Genomic DNA, 21,561 nt, shown 5'->3' on the forward strand with positions numbered 1-21,561 from the left:
TAGCGATATCGTCTAGTGTGACGGTACCTTTATCAGGGTCTCTGCTCATACCTCATGCTATTCTCATATTACATAGCAATAATCTGCTGACAGATTCCCTTTAAGAGTGAGATGCATTAGGGTTGTGATTTCGGTGTCAGCCCCTGCTGGGTGACTTCTAGTATTGCGCCTACGTGCGTTGTCACCCGGCTTTCCTTTAGTCCTATATTAACGTTGTATGGAAGTCAAAGTATGACTGCCTAACTAAAGCAGATGACAACCCCTGTGACAATGGTGACATTGGACGCAGTTGTTGCCAATCAGCTGGATCAGATGTAACATTTCGGCATAGAACGGTGACAAAAGGAAAAAGTCATCATATAGTAGGTGATGCCCGTCATACAGGGTTATCATATAGCGAGGTGACTCTGAGAATGCCCAGATATCTGCCACCTGGTGACCATTCACATTAGGCTTAGAGGGGCAGTCCTGCAACCACAGCCCCTCTGCAAGCACTGTAACGGCATATGGAGGTCATAGAGAAGGGTCTTTATGGTCAGGACCCTGCTTTATAAGGAAGATCAGAGTACTGTTCCTGCTATGGCCGGTGTTACCTGTCCATGTCCATCTGAATGGCCGTCCTACACTTCACCTTTGGGCAATGGTGTTGATCAGCTGATCAGGTTTCTATTAAAGGAAGTGATTGGAAAAACATGGCTACTTTCTTACGAAACGGTGCCAGTCCTGAATATGGGTTGTGTGTAGTATTATAGTGGAGTCACATTGAAGTGAATGGAGCCAAGCTGCAATACCATACATATAATCCATGGTTTGGGTTTGCAGCAGTTCTGAAAGAAAGCAGCCATGTTTTTCTAATCTTGGGCAGCCCATTTAAACTGATAAATCTTTCCTTTTTGCTAATATGAAGAGGCACTCTCCAGCATTGATGGTAAAAAGCAAGAGTAGTTAACAGATTCTCAATGACCTAGAAGCGACGAGTCCTGTTTTTAAAGCAATGGTCTCATCAGAGACATCCCCTTTCACAACGCCTCTTATGGCGCAATCATATGCCCTCTGGCACCCCTGCAAAGAGCTGATTTTGCTGAAGGTAGCTGCTGCCCGCCGGGTACGGTACCTGCAGGGACCTCTGCGGGTGAAATGAAGCATTAGATGGCTACTGGACGACTTAAGTCCTCCCGAACAGATCCCATGCCGTAGACCAGTGGTCCCCAACTCCGGTCCTCAAGAGCCAACAACAGGTCATGTTTTCAGGATTTCCTTAGTATTGCACAGGTGATAATTGCATCACCTGCACAGGCAATAATTCCATCACCTGTGCAATACTAAGGAAATCCTGAAAACATGACCTGTTGGTGGCTCTTGAGGACCGGAGTTGGGGAACACTGCCGTAGACCCTCATTTGTGATGTCCATATGCCCAGATAGGTTTTCCTGTTGTGCCATACCCTAATCCTGATCCCTTACACATGGTCTATGGGCTCTGAGTTTGCTCCCAGTGGTTATCATTTACGGCAGTATGAATCCATTACTGTTGTACACCTGGCTTGATTCCCTTAAATGACTAGTCATTCCTAACTATGGTAGCCAGAAAGTCTACATTACTGCCTGCTGGTATGGGAAACTCTTATGAACACTTACTTTGAATGCTAGAATTTTAACAAAAACTAGGCCAAAATAAGAAGCAGTGTGTGAAAAATGAAGTCCAGCTCCACTGCTTCCATTGGACTTGAGAAAACGGAGTAGTAAGTAGCAGTCTGGTGCTTTCTAATCAGATTACCCTGATTTTATCGTTCATCTGCCCCTATGACAACCTCTATTAGAGCAGAAGTTTGGGCAGATTGCTGCCCTGACTCACACATTTTTTTATTTTCTGCCTGTAAAAGAGCAGTAGGGGCGCAAAGTGCAAGAACATATCCCTACAGGGCTTTTTCTGAAGGCAACACTGCAGAAATAGGGGACCCAGAATAATTGGGCTTAGCTCTAGCGTAGTTTTGAGGGTCACGTGTGATGCCAATTAGTTCGGTAATCACTAACCTTTTGTAGGTGACGGGGAAAACCTCAGAAATACAGTAAACTGAATGTTAGAAACTGTAACCACTATTGCGTCATGAACAAGGTCAACGAGACGTGGGGTAGGGCTGAACTACACCTGGTCGTTATGTGATCATACTCAAACTGGTTTATGACTCTGCATAATCTGTAAACCTTAACCCTTTACTGCCATGTCTGTAATGGATCTTCCATGTGTTCTCTTGCAGTTCAGTGGGGTCTCCCCACCGTGTCAGCTGCAGGGGTCATCGGGATGCTGAGTGCGGTGGTAGCCAGTATTATCGAGTCCATTGGCGATTACTATGCCTGTGCCCGGCTGTCTTGTGCTCCGCCACCTCCAATACATGCCATCAATAGGTTAATAATTTTATTTCACTCTTATAAGTTTGTGTTTCTTCTCCCATTCACACATGTGGCTTCCCGCTCCGTCTCTCCCATTCACACGTGTGGGTTCCCGCTCCATCTCTCCCATTCACACATGTGGCTTCCCGCTCCGTCTCGCTCCCATTCACACATGTGGGTTCCCGCTCCGTCTTGCTCCCATTCACACATGTGGGTTCCCGCTCCGTCTCGCTCCCATTCACACATGTGGGTTCCCACTCCGTCTCGCTCCCATTCACACTTGTGGGTTCCCGCTCCGTCTCGCTCCCATTCACACATGTGGGTTCCCGCTCCGTCTCGCTCCCATTCACACATGTGGGTTCCCGCTCCGTCTCTCCCATTCACACATGTGGGTTCCCGCTCCGTCTCGCTCCCATTCACACATGTGGGTTCCCGCTCCGTCTCTCCCATTCACACATGTGGGTTCCCGCTCCGTCTTGCTCCCATTCACACATGTGGGCTCCCGCTCCGTCTTGCTCCCATTCACACATGTGGGTTCCCGCTCCGTCTCGCTCCCATTCACACATGTGGGTTCCTGCTCCGTCTCGCTCCCATTCACACATGTGGGTTCCCGCTCTGTCTTGCTCCCATTCACACATGTGGGCTCCCGCTTCGTCTCGCTCCTATTCACACATGTGGGCTCCCGCTTCGTCTCGCTCCCATTCACACATGTGGGTTCCCACTCCGTCTCGCTCCCATTCACACTTGTGGGTTCCCGCTCCGTCTCGCTCCCATTCACACATGTGGGTTCCCGCTCCGTCTCTCTCCCATTCACACATGTGGGTTCCCGCTCCGTCTCTCCCATTCACACATGTGGGTTCCCGCTCCGTCTCGCTCCCATTCACACATGTGGGTTCCCGCTCCGTCTCTCCCATTCACACATGTGGGTTCCCGCTCCGTCTTGCTCCCATTCACACATGTGGGCTCCCGCTCCGTCTTGCTCCCATTCACACATGTGGGTTCCCGCTCCGTCTCGCTCCCATTCACACATGTGGGTTCCTGCTCCGTCTCGCTCCCATTCACACATGTGGGTTCCCGCTCTGTCTTGCTCCCATTCACACATGTGGGTTCCCGCTCTGTCTCTAACATTTACACATGTGGGCTCCCGCTCCGTCTCGCTCCCATTCACACTTGTGGGTTCCCACTCCGTCTTGCTCCCATTCACACATGTGGGTTCCCGCTCTGTCGCTAACATTTACACATGTGGGCTCCCGCTTCGTCTCGCTCCTATTCACACATGTGGGTTCCCGCTCTGTCTTGCTCCCATTCACACATGTGGGCTCCCGCTCTGTCTTGCTCCCATTCACACATGTGGGCTCCCGCTCCGTCTTGCTCCCATTCACACATGTGGGCTCCCGCTCCGTCTTGCTCCCATTCACACATGTGGGCTCCCGCTTCGTCTCGCTCCTATTCACACATGTGGGTTCCCGCTCCGTCTTGCTCCCATTCACACATGTGGGTTCCCGCTCCGTCTTGCTCCCATTCACACATGTGGGCTCCCGCTCTGTCTTGCTCCCATTCACACATGTGGGCTCCCGCTCCGTCTTGCTCCCATTCACACATGTGGGCTCCCGCTCCGTCTTGCTCCCATTCACACATGTGGGCTCCCGCTTCGTCTCGCTCCCATTCACACATGTGGGCTCCCGCTTCGTCTCGCTCCTATTCACACATGTGGGTTCCCGCTCCGTCTTGCTCCCATTCACACATGTGGGCTCCCGCTCCGTCTTGCTCCCATTCACACATGTGGGCTCCCGCTCTGTCTTGCTCCCATTCACACATGTGGGTTCCCGCTGCGTCTTGCTCCCATTCACACATGTGGGTTCCCGCTGCGTCTTGCTCCCATTCACACATGTGGGTTCCCGCTCCGTCTTGCTCCCATTCACACATGTGGGCTCCCGCTCTGTCTTGCTCCCATTCACACATGTGGGCTCCCGCTCCGTCTTGCTCCCATTCACACATGTGGGCTCCCGCTTCGTCTCGCTCCTATTCACACATGTGGGTTCCCGCTCCGTCTTGCTCCCATTCACACATGTGGGCTCCCGCTCTGTCTTGCTCCCATTCACACATGTGGGCTCCCGCTCCGTCTTGCTCCCATTCACACATGTGGGCTCCCGCTCCGTCTTGCTCCCATTCACACATGTGGGCTCCCGCTTCGTCTCGCTCCTATTCACACATGTGGGTTCCCGCTCCGTCTTGCTCCCATTCACACATGTGGGTTCCCGCTCCGTCTTGCTCCCATTCACACATGTGGGCTCCCGCTCTGTCTTGCTCCCATTCACACATGTGGGCTCCCGCTCCGTCTTGCTCCCATTCACACATGTGGGCTCCCGCTCCGTCTTGCTCCCATTCACACATGTGGGCTCCCGCTTCGTCTCGCTCCCATTCACACATGTGGGTTCCCGCTCCGTCTCGCTCCCATTCACACATGTGGGCTCCCGCTCTGTCTTGCTCCCATTCACACATGTGGGCTCCCGCTTCGTCTCGCTCCTATTCACACATGTGGGCTCCCGCTTCGTCTCGCTCCTATTCACACATGTGGGTTCCCGCTCCGTCTTGCTTTCATTCACACTTGTGGGTTCCCGCTCCGTCTTGCTCCCATTCACACATGTGGGTTCCCGCTCCGTCTCTAACATTAACACATGTGGGCTCCCGCTCCGTCTCGCTCCCATTCACACTTGTGGGTTCCCGCTCCGTCTTGCTCCCATTCACACATGTGGGTTCCCGCTCCGTCTCTAACATTAACACATGTGGGCTCCGTCTGCTAATCGTCTCGTTGCAAAGCCGGATATTACAGTAGATTAATATCAGTCATCCAACAATCGCACCTCAGGAACAGGCATTTTACATCCAACACCTGCGATCATATGTTCTCCCTACACACATTATCGGGTGGTCCTACCGATCGGTCCACTGGATTGGACAAATCTATCTGTAGCATATGGTATCTGTAGCATAGTTTTAGCGGCTCTAGCCCAAACCACAAAAAGTAGTAGATTTATAATTGATGGAACACATTTAGTTTTTTGGAATGGCAGTTAATGAAACGGTTCCTTTCTCCAGATGTGTGTATATATTGATGTGAAATGTCTATTAACCGACCTATTGTGTACATGACAGGGGGATTTTCATAGAAGGCCTGTCTTGTGTGCTGGATGGGATGTTCGGGACTGGAAATGGATCTACGTCGTCCAGTCCCAACATTGGTGTTCTGGGGATAACCAAGGTAAGGTCGGCTGAATACATTACTGCAATCCCCATGTAAGACTAGGTATAACTCTGCAGTAGCAAAACGAGAGAACATTTTTTATGAAGTTTATTTGGAAAGTTGCTTAGCTAAGCATTTAGGAAGCAAACTAAAAATAAGTTGCGGAGTGTCTAGAAGTCCTTTCCTTTGAGTGCTTTTGCTCATTGTTCTTTGCTCTCCTCTTCCTTATTTGTGCTGTAAATGGCAGAAAAGGAGAGGGAAGGACTAGCATACTAATCTGCAGTGGAGAGGGGAGAGAGTTTTGTGGAGGACAAGAGAATAGTGGCTATAGAAAGGGAGGAAAGCACTTGGAGAGGAAATAAGTGCAGGATAGAAGATGTGCTGACATATGAACCAATAAAGACCTCCGCACCCTGGATACACACAAACCTCACATCCAGCCTGTATTACTAGGAGAGACACTCCCATGAGAATAAATCTGACACTTGGATCAGGCTGGAAACTGCATTTCATGGGGTCTGAAAATGAATGAAAGGAAGATTGTAAAATGAAACTTAACGCAATGTTATTAACTGAAGGTAGTTGCTAATGGATAAAGTGTATTTTTGGTATTTGGTATTTTTTCTTCATCCACAGCTGCTTGATGAGCGTGTGAGGAGTGAACTGATTGGGAATAATCTATAATTTGATATCCCATAAATATATATGTGCTGAATATCCTGGCATTATCCACATGGATGTGTGAATTTGTAGCTCTGAGAATTGCTGAGCGCACTTGCATGGCAATTATGTTGCTCCTTCAGAACTTGATTGAGTGATCCTCCTTTCTGACAGTGATTGTTAGGGGTCGTTCTTGAATTGGTAGAGAAAGGGGTAACCCTAACAAGGCGCCCTGTCTCGTTCTGGGCATTAACGAACTGGAATCGGGCAACAGACTGAATATTCCTTGTGAAAGAAGCGAGTCCAGCTTCAATCCATAAAATAAAATCCTTTGCATTCTGAACTCCTGCTGGGTTCTTAAACTGTGTGACCGAGTGAAGTATGGCTGCAGGGCCACCTATTGACCCTGTGTGAATGAACGGATCTGCTACACGCCCTAGTAACCAATAGCTGGCGGGTGCTGTACACTGTTGTGCGGTCCTCGCTCCTGTGAGCGTGTCCTCCTATGACTTCTTTACTAGAACGGTGCGGTGCGCCTGGTTACATAACGCCCTCCTCTTCCCGCTGGCCTGGAGCAGTCACCAGCTTACGTGCCCTAATTTAAGGAGATTATCAGTAAACCAGGAACGACCACTGTTTTTCCTTAGAAGCTTGTAAGTATTAGTGGTTATTAGAAAAAAAATCTAAATTTGCAAAGTTTGAAAGTGCAGAGTCCTACAGGCCGCTGGTATATCCATATTTAGTAGGTCCGCTTTACACTTATTGGCAGATACGTGGACACGTGTAGTGCAGTAGTGATGTCTTCATCATTGAGATTCTTTTATTCCAGTTTTTCTGTACCACGACCATCTTGTGTTTGTTGACAGGTTGCCAGCCGCAGAGTTATTCAGTACGGTGCCGCCTTCATGCTGCTGTTGGGCATGATTGGGAAGTTCAGCGCCCTCTTTGCCTCTCTGCCGGATCCCGTTCTTGGTGCTTTGTTCTGCACCTTATTTGGTAAGATGGTGAAACATACATTAGAAGTAAAATGAATAAGTCCTATAGGGATTAACCTGTCGTGTGCTCTTCATCGCAGGCATGATCACCGCCGTGGGACTCTCCAACCTTCAGTTTGTGGACCTAAACTCGTCCAGGAACCTTTTTGTTCTAGGCTTCTCTATTTTCTTTGGGCTCATGCTTCCTAGTTATTTGAAGCAGAACCCACTGGTGACAGGTAAGTGCCAACCTCAGATTTATTATAATAAAGCGGTTTTCTGGGACTGCGATGTTGATTGGCTGTGCTTAGGAAAGGCCATCAATATCAGATTTAGGGGGTCCTACTTTCTGGTACCCGTACTAATCAAATGAATGAGCTGTAATGCTTCCAGCACTGTGCCCCTTTATAAGGCACCGCTCTGTACATTTTGTAATGGCTGAGCGTGGCACTGTAGCTCAGGGGAAGGCTCCAGCCCCATACAATATTATGCAAAACTTTTAAGGTGTGAAAAAAAAATGCTGCAGAGGAGGAATGTTTTCCAAATTAGAAGTGTTAATACTTTATTATTAGGAAAAAAATTCAAAATGAACAAAAAAGAAATCTAAATTAATATTTGATGCCCCCAAACTTAATCTTCAAACCAGCATCAATTCTTCGAGGTACACTTGCACTTAGGTTTTTTGAGGCTTTGTGCACACGTTGCAGATTTGTGTGCGGATTTTTCTGTGCAGATTTACAGCGGATTTCCACCGGTTTTTGTGCAGATTTCACCTGCATTTTACACCTTCAGATTCCTATTAAAGAACCGGTGTAAAGCGCTGCGGAATCCGCACAAAGAATTGACATTCTGCAGAAAATACAACGCAGGGTTTCCGCGCGGTATTTTCCGCAGCATTTTGTTTTCCATAGGTTTTCATGGTACTGTAAAACTGCTGCGAATCCGCAGCGTCAAATCCGCAACGTGTGCACATACCCTCAGAAATTCAGCAAGGAAGTTGTTCCAAACATCTTGAAAAACTAACCACGCAGATCTTCTATGGATATAGGCTTGTGCAAATCCTTCTGTCTCAATAGAGATGAGATCAGGGCTCTGTGGGGATGATATCATCACTTCCACGACTCCTTGTTCTTTACACTTAAAGGGAACCTGTCGGCAGGATTGTGCACAGTAACCTACAGAGTCAGATCGGTGCAGTTATACTGATTAAAATCCATACCTTGGTTGATTAAATCTGTCTTGTGGTTGTTTATCCTTTTCAGTTTTAAGTTGATGATATGCCCTTATGGCTACTTTCAGACTTCCGTTTTCTTGGGACCGTTGTGGTGCAGTAAAATGACGTATCGACATACGTCATGAAAATAGGTAAAAATGTGTGACGGATGCAGTGCAATGACTGATCCGTCGTACAGAAATTCCGGGAATCAAATGTCCGGGGACGATAAAGAATCGACGGATTGTGATGGATCTCAAAAGACTGAAGTGTGAAAGTAGCCTAACCCACCAGCCTGACACTGTAGGTTACTGAGCACAATCCTGCTGACAGGTTCCCTTTAAGTTGGTTCTTAATGACTTTAGCTATATATTTGGGGTTGTTGTCCTGCTGTAGAATAAATTTGCAGCCAATCAGACGCCTTTCGGATGGTCCCTCGTGATGGATAAGTATCTGCTTGTATTTCTCAATACTGAAGTCACCATTAATCCCAAACAAAACTTTCAGGCCCAGATTTGAAAGGACACTCCACCCCATTCTTCCCTGTTCCTGCAGACACATTTTGCCTCCTTATTTCAGAGCACCTGCTGTCATTTTTCTGCTCTACAGTTCCCATGTTTTAGTTCTTAGTGCAGCATTGTGTGGGTAAACAATGAAGGGTGCACAGCATTGACAAGAGCCCTGCAGGCCATCAATCACCTGAGCGGTTTGGTGATGTTCCTATGACACGTGACGTATCAGGGAAATTGTAGTATTCTCTGGACCTGTCTTTGGAAGGAATTTAAATGGAGAAAACTTAGCACCCTGATGTATACTGGAAGCAAATTTATTGGGTGCATACAATCCAACATGTAGATGTTCCGGTCAATCAACTACCTTCATCAGTAGTGCGGATTACAGGGAGGAGGAGCAGAGAAACCAACTCTGTAGAATAGCAGTGCGTTCTGTAGGAAAGGATAGCGTTTCTTCTGCACTGCTACTCTACAGCGTTGGTTTTCTCTGCTCTTCCCTGTAATCCGCACTAATGATGAAGGTCGTTGACAGGAACATCTACATGTTGGATTGTTTGCACCCAATAAATTTGCTTCCAGTATACATCAGTGCCACATTTTCTCCATGAAAAATATTTAAATTGAGAGTCCTCAGTGGTTGATACCTTTTAGTGGCTAACTGAAAAGATGTTAAATTGCAAGCTTTCGAGACTACTCAGGTCCCTTCATCAGGCATAGACAAATACAAATTCTGAAGAATCACATATTTATGCACAATACAGCCCAGAAATAATGCCATAGATAAGACCAGTGACGTGAAGCAGAACTACCATTATGTGAAAGTGATAAACAGTTGTCCATAAATATTGGAACAGTTCATAGATAAGGAAGTCTAAATGTTTTTTGGTCCTCTGAATGGGTCTGGTTCTGTTATGATGCCTCCACACGGTATGAGGAGGAACACATCAGACTATATGAGGGAAGCAAACAGACAACTTATGGACACATGCTACTACAAAAAATTGGAGTCGGATCCTTCACAGGACTATTACAAGGAACTAAACAAGTTGGTATCTTGTCTGCCTGACGAATCCACAAGAGCCAATGACCTGATACCAGAAAGTCAAAGAACAGGAATATTCTACATGCTTCCCAAAATCCACAAATCTGGATATCCAGCAAGATCAATTATTTCATGTGGGCACCCTTACTGAGCAGGTATCTGGATGGGTAGAGGGTATTCTTAAACCCCTGGTAAAGGATACACCCAGCTTCATTCAGGACACAACTGACCTATTGAATAAACTATCAGCAATAGGTCCTCTACCAGAAGGAACCATCGTGGCCACCATGGGTGTGGTATCTTTGTACTCTAATATCCCACACCAAGATGGATTAAATGCCTTCAAATTCTTCCTGGTAAACACAGGGACTGATGCAAATTCTGTGCTGAGGCTTATAAAATTCATCTTCACCAACAATTACTTTGAATTTGACAAAAAGATTTATCTACAGGAGACTGGCACAGCAATGGGAAGTAAAATGGCTCCACAGCATGCAAATCTTTTCATGGCCAAGCTTGAAAGCGACTTTTTGTCCTCATGTCCCATCAGGCCTCTGGCCTACTACCGCTACATTGATGATATTTTAATCATCTGGACGGAGTCTGAGCCACAGCTAAAGACGTTCCATGAACAGTTTAATCAATTTCATCCCACCATCAACTCAACTACTCCAGCACTGAAATTACCGTATATACTCGAGTATAAGCCAACCCCCCCCCTAATTTTGCCACAAAAAACTGGGAAAACATAATGACTCTAGTATAAGGCTAGGGTGGAAAATGCAGCAGCTACTGGTAAATGTCAAAAATACAAATAAATACCAATAAAAGTAAAATTAATTGACATCAGTAGGTTGTGTTTTTGAATATCCATATTGAATCAGGAGCCCCATATAATGCTCCATAAAGTTTGATGGGCCCCATAAGATGCTCCATATTAAAATATGCCCCATATAAAGCTGCACAAATGCGGATTATGGCCCCATAAGATGCTCCATACAGACATTTGCCCCGTATAATGCTGTACAAACGTTGATTATGCCCCATAAATGCTCTATGAAGATATTTGCCCTATATGCTGTTGCTGCGATAAACAAACAAAAAAATCCCATACTCTCCTCTCGTCGCTCAGGCCCCTGGCACTTGCTATATTCACCTGCTCCACGTTCCACCGCCGCTGTGTCTTCCCCGTCCTCTGCACTGACTGTTCAGGCAGAGGGCGGCGCACACACTAATAGCGTCATCGCGCCCTCTAACCTGAGCGTCGGTGCAGAGGACAGGAAAGACAGAGCGGCGGTGGTGGAACGGGGAGCAGGTGAATATTGCGCACTGCTTATACTCACCTGCTTCTGGCGCGGTATCTGGTTTCCCGGTACTTTCTCCCTGCATTGAGCGGTCGCATGGTACTGCTCATTACAGTAATGAATATGCGGCGCCACCCCTTTGGGAGTGGAGTGAGGTCCATATTCATTACTGTAATGAGCGGTACCATGTGACCGCTCAATACAGGAAGAAGCTGCCGGCGCCAGGAGCAGGTGAGTATGATTACACAGCTGCTGCTCCACCTCCCCTGCCGACCCCTGGGTATGACTCTAGTATAAGCCGAGAGGGGCAATTTCAGCCTAAAAAAATGGGCTGAAATTCTCGGCTTATACTCAAGTATATACGGTAACTTTTTGGACACCATCATTAAGCTGCAGAACAATGAAAAAGAGACATCCGTGTATCAGAAGCCAATCGACCACCCAACATAACTTTTAAATGGGACAGTTTCCATCTAAAACACATAAACTCTATTGTCTACAGCCAAGCCATCAGATACAATCGTATATGTTCCAACCACATGGTTAGGGATAAACACATTGGTCGCCTCAGAAAGACCTTTTTGAATCAGGGCTACCATCCAAGAACAATTGAAAACCAGATTACAAGAGCAACTAGAATATCAAGGAATCACCTGCTACATTACAAAGCTAAAGAAGAAAATAACCGGGTGCCTCAAGTAGTCACCTGCAATCCAAATCTGGAGGTGCTAACGGGAGCTGCACGGAAATTACAACCTTTACTACAAAAAGATGCCCAATTGCAATCCACTTTTTCCAGACCCCCCCCCCCCCATTACTCTAAGAAGCATCTGCAGAGTCCTGGTCGTTGCAGTACTGTCGTTCTTCCACCAGGGGGAGCGATGTTACATCTGATGGCACCAAAGGAGTTCACCCTGCCAGGTATCACAGCCACACACACACTTCACACGCCGGTCCACCAGGGGGAGCTAAGGGTTCTATGTACCAGGCCACTCCTCACAAAGGGTAAAACTGGTGGGTTGGTTAGGAAGTCAGTCAGTCAGCCAGGAGTCGGAAGGAGAAAGAGAGGGAGAGAAGCAGACTGGGCTTGGCCCAGGGAATTCCTGTCAGGCAGGCAGACAGGAGAAAGGAAAGAACATCAGCGGCCCAGTGGGAAAGAAGGACACGGAGCTGTGCCAGCAACCATGTGGCAGCCTCCTAAGAGAGGACAAGAAAGGAAGTGTGCCGTAGTGAGTGAGCACATAAGTCATAGCAACAGGAGTGAAACATCAGTGGGAGACCAGCTAGAAGCAGGCTGCCTCCATCTGAAGCGCAGATCCGGTGTCCGGAACACCGAGGAAGTAATAGAGACCGGCAGGGCAGTCGATTCCAATTTGGCTGTCGGACCTAAACACCTAAGCAGACAAGGTGGCAACGCGGAGGAGGGGCGACACTAGGGTCCCTATAAAATAGCCTCAGGCCACCACCGTCATACGGGTTTGTCCTATCCATCTGGGGGACAGAGAGAGAGAAGTAACAAGAGTGAGGACCTTATGGTAGCTAATGCAAGTAGGGACCTACTACGTTACTGTGCGCAAGGGGAAGGCTACTGATTTCCACCTGGATAAGGGGACTCTGGAATTGCCATCAGACCGGCCGGACTCTGCCTACCCTGTCATCCGGCACTCTGGACTGTGGATGCTGAAGCCTTCAGTAAAGGTAAAGAGACTGCACCCAGTGTGTCCTCGTTATTCGCCGCGCCTTACATCATCCACCATCATCATCCACTTCTGGGAAGCCCTGGGGAAATACTTCACCTGTGGGAAGGTATACCATCTAGCTGCCATAACATCACCCAAGCGGACCCCTGAGCAGTGTCTGTCACTCTGATCGAATACCACAGGTGGCGTCACGAACACTACCGTTATTTACGAACTCTGCCTTTTATTGGGCGCCCCTCATAGGGCCACGGTCCGGGTCGGGCCACCATAACATCCTCGCTGAGGTAACTGAAGGACCCGGTACCGAGTACCCCATTGCCCTTACGTGGGGGCGATCCACATCATTGTCAGAAGCTCCCTGTCCTCTCCAACAGCTGCAGGAACCTTTCCTTGCAACCAGAAAAAATGTAAAACCTGTCTATTTATAATGACCACGGACAAGATAAAGATCCCCAATTCACATCAGGACTACAAGATCCCAGATACTTTCAGCTGAGTCACGTCTAATGTGGTGTACCTAATTATTTGTACCAAATGTCCAACTGGGGGTCTGTATGTGGGGGAGACAGGGCAAAAACTGAGCACAAGGTTGAATTCTCATCACCACACAATAAGAGAAAAAAGAATAGATGTACCTGTGGCTAAGCATTTTTTGTCTCCCTGATCATAGCACCATGGACATGAGATTACTGGTATTAAAGGGTAATTTCAAATCTCAGAGAGACAGAAGAGTCTGGGAATATAAGCTGATGATGACCTTTGACACTCAGTGCAGGAATGAATGTGTCGCATGGATTTGTCTTTTTACTTCAATTAAGGAATTTGCTCCTCAGACCGTGTGGGGGCATCATAACACAGAACCAGGCCCATTCAGAGGACCATAAAACATTTAGACTTCCTTATCTATTAACTATTCCAATATTTATGGACACAACTGTTTATCACTTTCACATAATGGTAGTTCTGCTTCACGTCATCGGTCTTATCTATGGCATTATTTCTGGGCTGTATTGTGCATAAATATGTGATTCTTCAGAATTTCTAATTGTCTATGCCTGATGAAGGGACCTTAGTAGTCTCGAAAGCTTACAATTTAACATCTTTTCAGTTAGCCACTAAAAGGTATCAACCACTGAGGACTCTCAATTCTAAATGTTTTTCTATCTACTGGCGAACACTGAACCAAGATGTAGATCTTTCCTATATCATGTTTTCTCCATTTGATTTATGGGATAAGATCCTCTCTAAGCACCTATGCCCTGATTGCATCTATGACATGTCCCTTTTCCTTTCCCAGGTATTGCAGAGATTGACCAAGTATTAAATGTGCTGCTTACCACAGCCATGTTTGTGGGAGGCTGTGTGGCGTTCATCCTGGATAACACTATTCCTGGTGAGTGGTTTCCTGATAGAACTGGTGGTAAAGCTCTTCCTCCAAGGAGCTGAAATGGCTTTTGGCTAATATCTGCTTCTATCCACTTATGTGACCATTCTTTCTTCGGAGGGGACCTCAAGTCCTGACTAATACTTGATGTGCCTCCGCCCGTCCCTCTTCTCACATAAGTTGAGAACCTCGTGTTACATGTTCACCTGTTTGATACTTAAGGTACCTTCACACTAAACGATATCGCTAGCGATCTGTGACGTTGCAGCGTCCTGGATAGCGATATCGTTTAGTGTGACACGCAGCAGCGATCAGGATCCTGCTGTGATATCGCTGGTCGGGGCTAGAAGGCCAGAACTTTATTTCGTCGCTGGATCACCCGCTGACATCGCTGAATCGGTGTGTGTGACGCCGATTCAGCGATGTCTTCACTGGTAACCAGGGTAAACATCGGGTTACTAAGTGCAGGGCCGCGCTTAGTAACCCGATGTTTACCCTGGTTACCATCGTAAAAGTAAAAAAAACAAACGCTACATACTTACCTACCGCTGTCTGTCCCCGGCGCTCTGCTTCTCTGCTCTGGCTGTGAGCACAGCGGCCGGAAAGCAGAGCGGTGACGTCACCGCTCTGCTTTCCGGCTACCCGGCGCTCACAGCCAGAGCAGAGAAGCACAGCGCCGGGGACAGACAGCGGTAGGTAAGTATGTAGCGTTTGTTTTTTTTACTTTTAGGATGGTAACCAGGGTAAACATCGGGTTACTAAGCGCGGCCCTGCGCTTAGTAACCCGATGTTTACCCTGGTTACCGGCATCGTTGGTCGCTGGAGAGCGGTCTGTGTGACAGCTCCCCAGCGACCAAACAGCAACGCTGCAGCGATCCGGATCGTTGTCTAGATCGCTGCAGCGTCGTTTAGTGTGAAGGTACCTTTAGATTACCTTGGCAAGAGGATGGTGTACTGGCTCCTTCAGACGTCGGCTTTTGTCATGCTGGGGTTTGTCTATGTTTTCATGTATAGAACTCATACCTATTCTAGTCTATGGAGCTGTTCACATGTCCGAGTATTTTTGTGAACCAAGTGGTCTTCACAAAATAATGGAGACATCTCCTATTTTGATTTGCAAGTCTATGGGTCCATGTAAAGAAAAGGATGTCTCAACCTACTGAACAGCCGCACAGCCAGCTCTTCCCTCTCCTAGTGTATCCTCACCCACCCCCTGCAGACTGTGAGCCCTCGCGGGCAGGGTCCTCCCTCCTTATGTACTCGTGTGCCTTATCTGCTCATGTTTAATGTATTTGTCTATATTTGCCCCGTATTCACATGTAAAGCGCCATTGAATAAATGGCGCTATAAAAATGTAGAATAGTAATAATAATAATGTCATCTTTGCGTTGTCCATTTTTCACTGACTGGTAGAAGCTCAAGAGACTTTAATTTTTTTTTTTAATGTTTTTAAATGAGTAAAAGTGATGACCTTCTGATGGTAAGGACTTATACCGCCCAAACAACGATGAAGATCTGATCTTAAACACTGAGGACAGTCGTTTGTTTTTTTTGTGTCCAAAGAAAATCCCTGACATCTGAGTCCTAAAGCATAGCAAGCTTAAAGGGAACCTGTCACCCCAAACATCGAAGATGAGCTGCGGCCACCATCATCAGGGGCTTATCTACAGCATTGTGTAATGCTGTAGATAAGCCCCCGATGTTACCTGAAAGATGAGAAAAACAGGTTAGATTATACTCACCCAGGGGCGTTCCCGCTGCGGTCCGGATCCGATGGGCGTCGCGGTCCGGGGCCTCCCATCTTCTGAAGACAAGAGGAGGACGTCATCGTAAGAAGATTTGGGGTGACCGGTTCCCTTTAATCATTAAAGGGGTTGTTCACTACTCAGACCAGCCCTTCCCAATCCCCAAGCTTCACCATTGTGAAATAATTCTCGTCTTTGGCGGTGTCGGTACTGACTCCCCCCGGGGATCGCGTAATGTGATCCTTGCAGCCAATTCACTCTAACCTCACTCTCCTGCCTTCGGACAAACCACATACATCCGGAGCTCGTCAGAGCTGCTGCTTTCTCGTTTCCTCTGGATGTATTTGATACGTTAAAAGGAGGAGAGAGTAAAGCCAGCTCTGCTTGTCCGCAGGGATAGCGCGACATAACGATGAGCGCAGTGCCGACACTGCTGGAACCGTACCGCAGGGGAGTAGAGGTGTCATTAATTTACAAGGGAAAAACCTAAGGAGCCAGAAGGGTTTTTTTTTTGTTGTTTTTTTTTGTGCAAGCTCGACTTTGGAAACTTAGAACTACTGCTGGACACTTCAGATACAAGGGCTATTTTTGGGCAGATCTAGTTTATTTGTATAAATTTATTATTTCTAACTTTTTGTTATTTTCACAAATGGTATGTATGAGCCACGTTTTGTTCCTGATACATCCCCTTTACTTAAAGAAGTTGTCTCATAATCAGCATTTTTTTACCTATTCACAGAATAGATGGTAAATTTAACCCCTTCATGACCTATGACGTGTATATGTCATAGGTCGTGTCCCTGCACTCCATACGGGCTCTGGTGCTGAGCTCGCAGATTTTCAGGCACGTGACAGCTGATCTGATCTTCTGTCATGTGCCCCTAACAGCCACGGGTGGAATTACAATCCGTGGCGGCATTTAACATGCTCACACCGGCAGCGTGTCACAAACCCCGCCCATCGGCGCCCCGTCACATAATAGCTGGGCTCGATGGGTTGGCATGACAGCCGGGGATTTGCAGAAGAACCCCCGTGCTTGTGATTGCTGATCAGCAGCCCAATGGCCGGCGTTCATAGCAGATGATCATTTCTGCTGCACATAGCAGGGCTCAGCCCTTCTATGGTAGCACGAGTGATCAGAAGAACTCCGCTTCAAGTCTCCTATAAAGACTATTAAGGCGAGTTTAAAAAAAAAAAAAAAACTTTTTAAAATATAAAAGTTCAAATCACTCCTCGTTTGTCCCACTCAAAATAAAATGCACATTTGGTATCGCTGCGTTCATAAATGCCTGCTCTATCAAAAGAAAAAGGATTCTGATCGGTAGACTATGTAATAGAAAAAACTAAATATAAACTCCAGAATTTTGTGTCTTATTGGTCGCCGCAACATTGCAATAACAGGTGATCTAAAGAGCTCATCGAGCCCAAAATGGTATTTAAATAACCTCATCTTGGCCCCCAAACAATAAACCCTCACCCAGCTCCAGATCCCGAAAAATTTAGACTCTACAGGTCTTGGGAAAATGGCGCCTTTTTTTTTATTTTACGAACTTTAGATTTTTTTTTCACCACTTAAAAAAAAAAAAAAAAAAGAAAGGAGACATGTTTGGTATCTGCAAATTCATAATGACCGAATCATAATGGCAGGTTAGTTTTAGAATTTAGTGAACATGGTAAATAAAAAAAACCAAAAAACAATTGTGGAATTGCCCTTTTTTTTTTTTTTTTTTTTTTTTGCTATTTCACCACACTTGGAATTTTTTCCCCCATTTTCTGGTACACTAGGCGGTAAAATCAATGGTGTCGTTCTAAAGTACAAAACGTCCCACAACAAAACAAGCCCTCAAACGGCCATATGGACAGAAAAATAAAAAACTTATGGCTCTGGGATGAAGGGGAGCAAAAAATGAAAATGGGAACCCCGGGTCGCGAAGGGGTTAAAATCTCTAGGGGTCCGGCTGCAGAGACACCCGCTGATCCTTAGAACTGGGGTCCCAAAGTCCTCTATTTGAATGGACCACCACACCTATAGACTGTGAATAGAGCAGAGGTTGCACTTTTCGCTACTGATCGTGCACTCCGCCTCCTAGCTTCAGGTGTTTTAATTATAGTAGGTCCCATACCCCTCCACAGAGAGAGAATTTTAGTCTAAGAAGAGGTTTCACATGTACCCATTCAGATGGAGACGTTTATTCTCAGCGAGGTAAGGCAAGCGTAGGACCTGGTATAAGAGAGATGCCGTAAAGAGGCTACCAGGTACACATAAAATTGGCCATTTTTATGCGCTAAAAACTCTCATTTTTTCATATTTCTAGTGCAGTAATGCAGTTCAAATTTCGTTTTTTTCAAGTTTGCATGTTTTAGCGCTGCAGTGTGCTGCCTTATTTATTTAACTATATACGAGTTGGCGACTCTGGGTTCAGCACCTGTTCACACTGAGTCTATGTTTAGATGTGCAGGTCAGGTTTTTGAAATGTATTCTCTAGCCTTCTGATCGTGCACTCCGCCCCCTAGCTTCAGGTGTTTTAATTACAGCAGGTCCAATACCCCTCCATAGAGAGAGAGAATTTCAGTCTAGGAAGAGGTTTCACATGTACCCATTCAGATGGAGACGTTTATTCTCAGCGAGGTAAGGCAAGCGTAGGACCTGGTATAAGAGAGATGCCGTAAAGAGGCTACCAGGTACACATAAAATTGGCCATTTTTATGCGCTAAAAACTCTCATTTTTTCATATTTCTAGTGCAGTAATGCAGTTCAAATTTCGTTTTTTTCAAGTTTGCATGTTTTAGCGCTGCAGTGTGCTGCCTTATTTATTTAACTATATACGAGTTGGCGACTCTGGGTTCAGCACCTGTTCACACTGAGTCTATGTTTAGATGTGCAGGTCAGGTTTTTGAAATGTATTCTCTAGCCTTCTGATCGTGCACTCCGCCCCCTAGCTTCAGGTGTTTTAATTACAGCAGGTCCAATACCCCTCCATAGAGAGAGAGAATTTCAGTCTAGGAAGAGGTTTCACATGTACCCATTCAGATGGAGACGTTTATTCTCAGCGAGGTAAGGCAAGCGTAGGACCTCGTATAAGAGAGATGTCGTAAAGAGGCTACCAGGTACACATAAAATTGGCCATTTTTATGCGTTAAAAGCTCTCATTTTTCATATTTCTAGTGCAGTAATGCAGTTCAAATTTCGTGTTTTCAAGTTTGCATGTTTTAGCGCTGCAGTGTGCTGCCTTATTTACTTAACTATTTACTTAGCACTTTTCGCTACGACTCCATTAACAGATAATTTTGGACTGCTGCTGTTGGATTACTGGGGGTTCCATCGGCTGTAACCTCAGCAATTCTACATTTATACCTATTTAGTGGATAGGTATGTTTATGGGGCAACCCCTTTAACAGATCATTAGATGAAGAGTTTAGTCCAGGCATCATGCCAGGCTGTGGATTCCTCAATGGGTAGGCTTACAGAGTTGACGTTACAAAGATTAAAGGGTCTTTACTATATCAGTAGCTCTCTGCATAACTACAGATCATTGTCCTTCCAGGCACGGCTGAAGAAAGGGGCATCCGGAAATGGAAGCGTGGAGTAGGCAAAGGAGCGTCTGCTGCTGAAGGCATGGAGTCCTACGACCTGCCGTTCATTATGAACTTTCTCCGGAAGTACAAGTGCTTCAGCTACCTTCCGATCAGTCCCACGTTTGCAGGATACCAGTGGAAGGCGGCGAAGAAAAGCCGGAAGAGTCGGAGAGGGGAGGAGGAGTCCGAGCCCACCGTATAGCCCCGGCCTCCAGATCCAGTTTTGTCCTACAGTAATGTCTCTGAAAACTTGTTGCCAGATTCCCCGAGTTTTGAACCAGTCGTGTGTTCTACTCCGTATACTTACATGGAAAAATTCCAGGGCTGAGACATGAGGGCGTACGGTGGGCCTAACCCTCTGACCGCCTTGACCTTGTGCCTCTCTTCCTGCATTTTCACCCAGTTTTTTTTTTAACCTCGCCCCCTTTTATTTACTCTCGTTAATCTTTAAAAGCAATATGTCCTGCCTCACCTTTGCCAACTCGCCCTTCCTCTGTGCGTGGCCGGCGTAAACTGGCACCATGCCAGTTGTAGGCACCACCTGCTTGCTGGCCCTCAGTCTCAGCTCTGAAATATTTCTATAGCTTTCTTTTCCACCAGTCTCCTCCAAAAAACCCTAAAGTGCAATGTTTAATATGAGGATTGTCCTTCCCTTCTTCACCCCATCCTTCCACCAGGAGACTAAAGCTGCGGAGAGGGGACTGGGTGTAATTTTCTGTAGAGGCCAGTATAGCCACTAGGTGGTGCTCACTTCTGACCATCGGCCATGTAGATGGAGATGACCTCCGAACTATATGTACATTTATTTATGTTGTCGTTTGCACAGCCATCTTTCATATCATTGATCTGGTTTACCAGTGCAGCAAAATTCTTGTAATATTTATTTCCTTTTTTTTCTTTTTTTTAATAATTCCTATTTATTGGATTCCATTTGCCTTAATGATATTTCAATGATATATTGTGGATTTTTAGGGTGTTCAGTTTCCAATTTGTAAAAACCCTTTGGAATCCACAGTACATATCTGTGCAACTATTAAGAGATCCAGTGAAATTCTACTTTAAACAGCGTAACTACGTTCAGTCCCATCCGCATGGGATCGTATTCTTAAAGTGTACATGTTACTGACATGTAATAGAAGTGGCCATATTGGCTAAATATTCATATTTAACAATATGTGAGGAACAAGTGATATCACTGAAGAATAACGGCTTTATTCACCCTAAGTGGTGGAGTGCTGCATTGCAAAAAAAAAAAAAAAAAACTTTTTATACATTCACTTTGCACTTTTTGTAGTTGCATTTTTTTTACCCGTGTTAAAAGGGTTGTCTGAAGCTTCAAAAACTCCCAAACTGCAGGAAAAAAAAGAGAAAATAAAAAAATATCCTAAATCACATTTTTTTTTTTTTTTTTTTAAATATGCCGCCCTTCGGGGATGACCATGTGCAGGTGACCTCTGCAGACAATCACTGACTGCAGGATGAGTGCACAGTCGGAGAACTGCAGAGGCTACTAAGGAAACTTTTAAAAAATCTTGTTAGAAAAAAATAAATATATATATTTCTCATTTAAGAGAAAATGATAATCAATGTTTCTAACTTTTTTCCTACAATCAGTGTAAAACAACAAATAAAAAGATTTAAATGCACTAAACAAAAATGGGGAAAAAAATATTTTCTGCCGTCAGTGTAAAATTTTTAATGCATGTGTAAAAACTGTTTTACACACTGTAAAAATGTGTGTATAATATATATATATATATATATATATATATATATATATATATATATATATATATATATATATATATATATATATA

At 45.8% G+C, this 21,561-nt stretch overlaps 1 protein-coding gene across 2 annotated transcripts in view; it reads left to right on the forward strand.

Annotated features, from left to right (window-relative positions):
* SLC23A2 (solute carrier family 23 member 2) overlaps window positions 1-21,101 on the forward strand; it is a 119,368-nt gene extending 98,267 nt beyond the window's left edge. For both annotated transcript variants that reach the window (XM_069766582.1, XM_069766583.1), the window contains exons 11-16: window positions 2,258-2,405; window positions 5,547-5,652; window positions 7,161-7,290; window positions 7,370-7,507; window positions 14,337-14,432; window positions 19,714-21,101. In XM_069766582.1, the coding sequence (XP_069622683.1) occupies window positions 2,258-2,405; window positions 5,547-5,652; window positions 7,161-7,290; window positions 7,370-7,507; window positions 14,337-14,432; window positions 19,714-19,946 (851 nt within the window). In that variant the 3' untranslated portion in view covers window positions 19,947-21,101. The remainder of the gene's footprint in view (window positions 1-2,257; window positions 2,406-5,546; window positions 5,653-7,160; window positions 7,291-7,369; window positions 7,508-14,336; window positions 14,433-19,713) is intronic.
* Window positions 21,102-21,561: the final 460 nt, after the last annotated feature.

Source organism: Ranitomeya imitator, chromosome 4 (assembly GCF_032444005.1).
Source record: "Ranitomeya imitator isolate aRanImi1 chromosome 4, aRanImi1.pri, whole genome shotgun sequence".
Classification (NCBI taxonomy): Eukaryota; Metazoa; Chordata; class Amphibia; order Anura; family Dendrobatidae; genus Ranitomeya; species Ranitomeya imitator.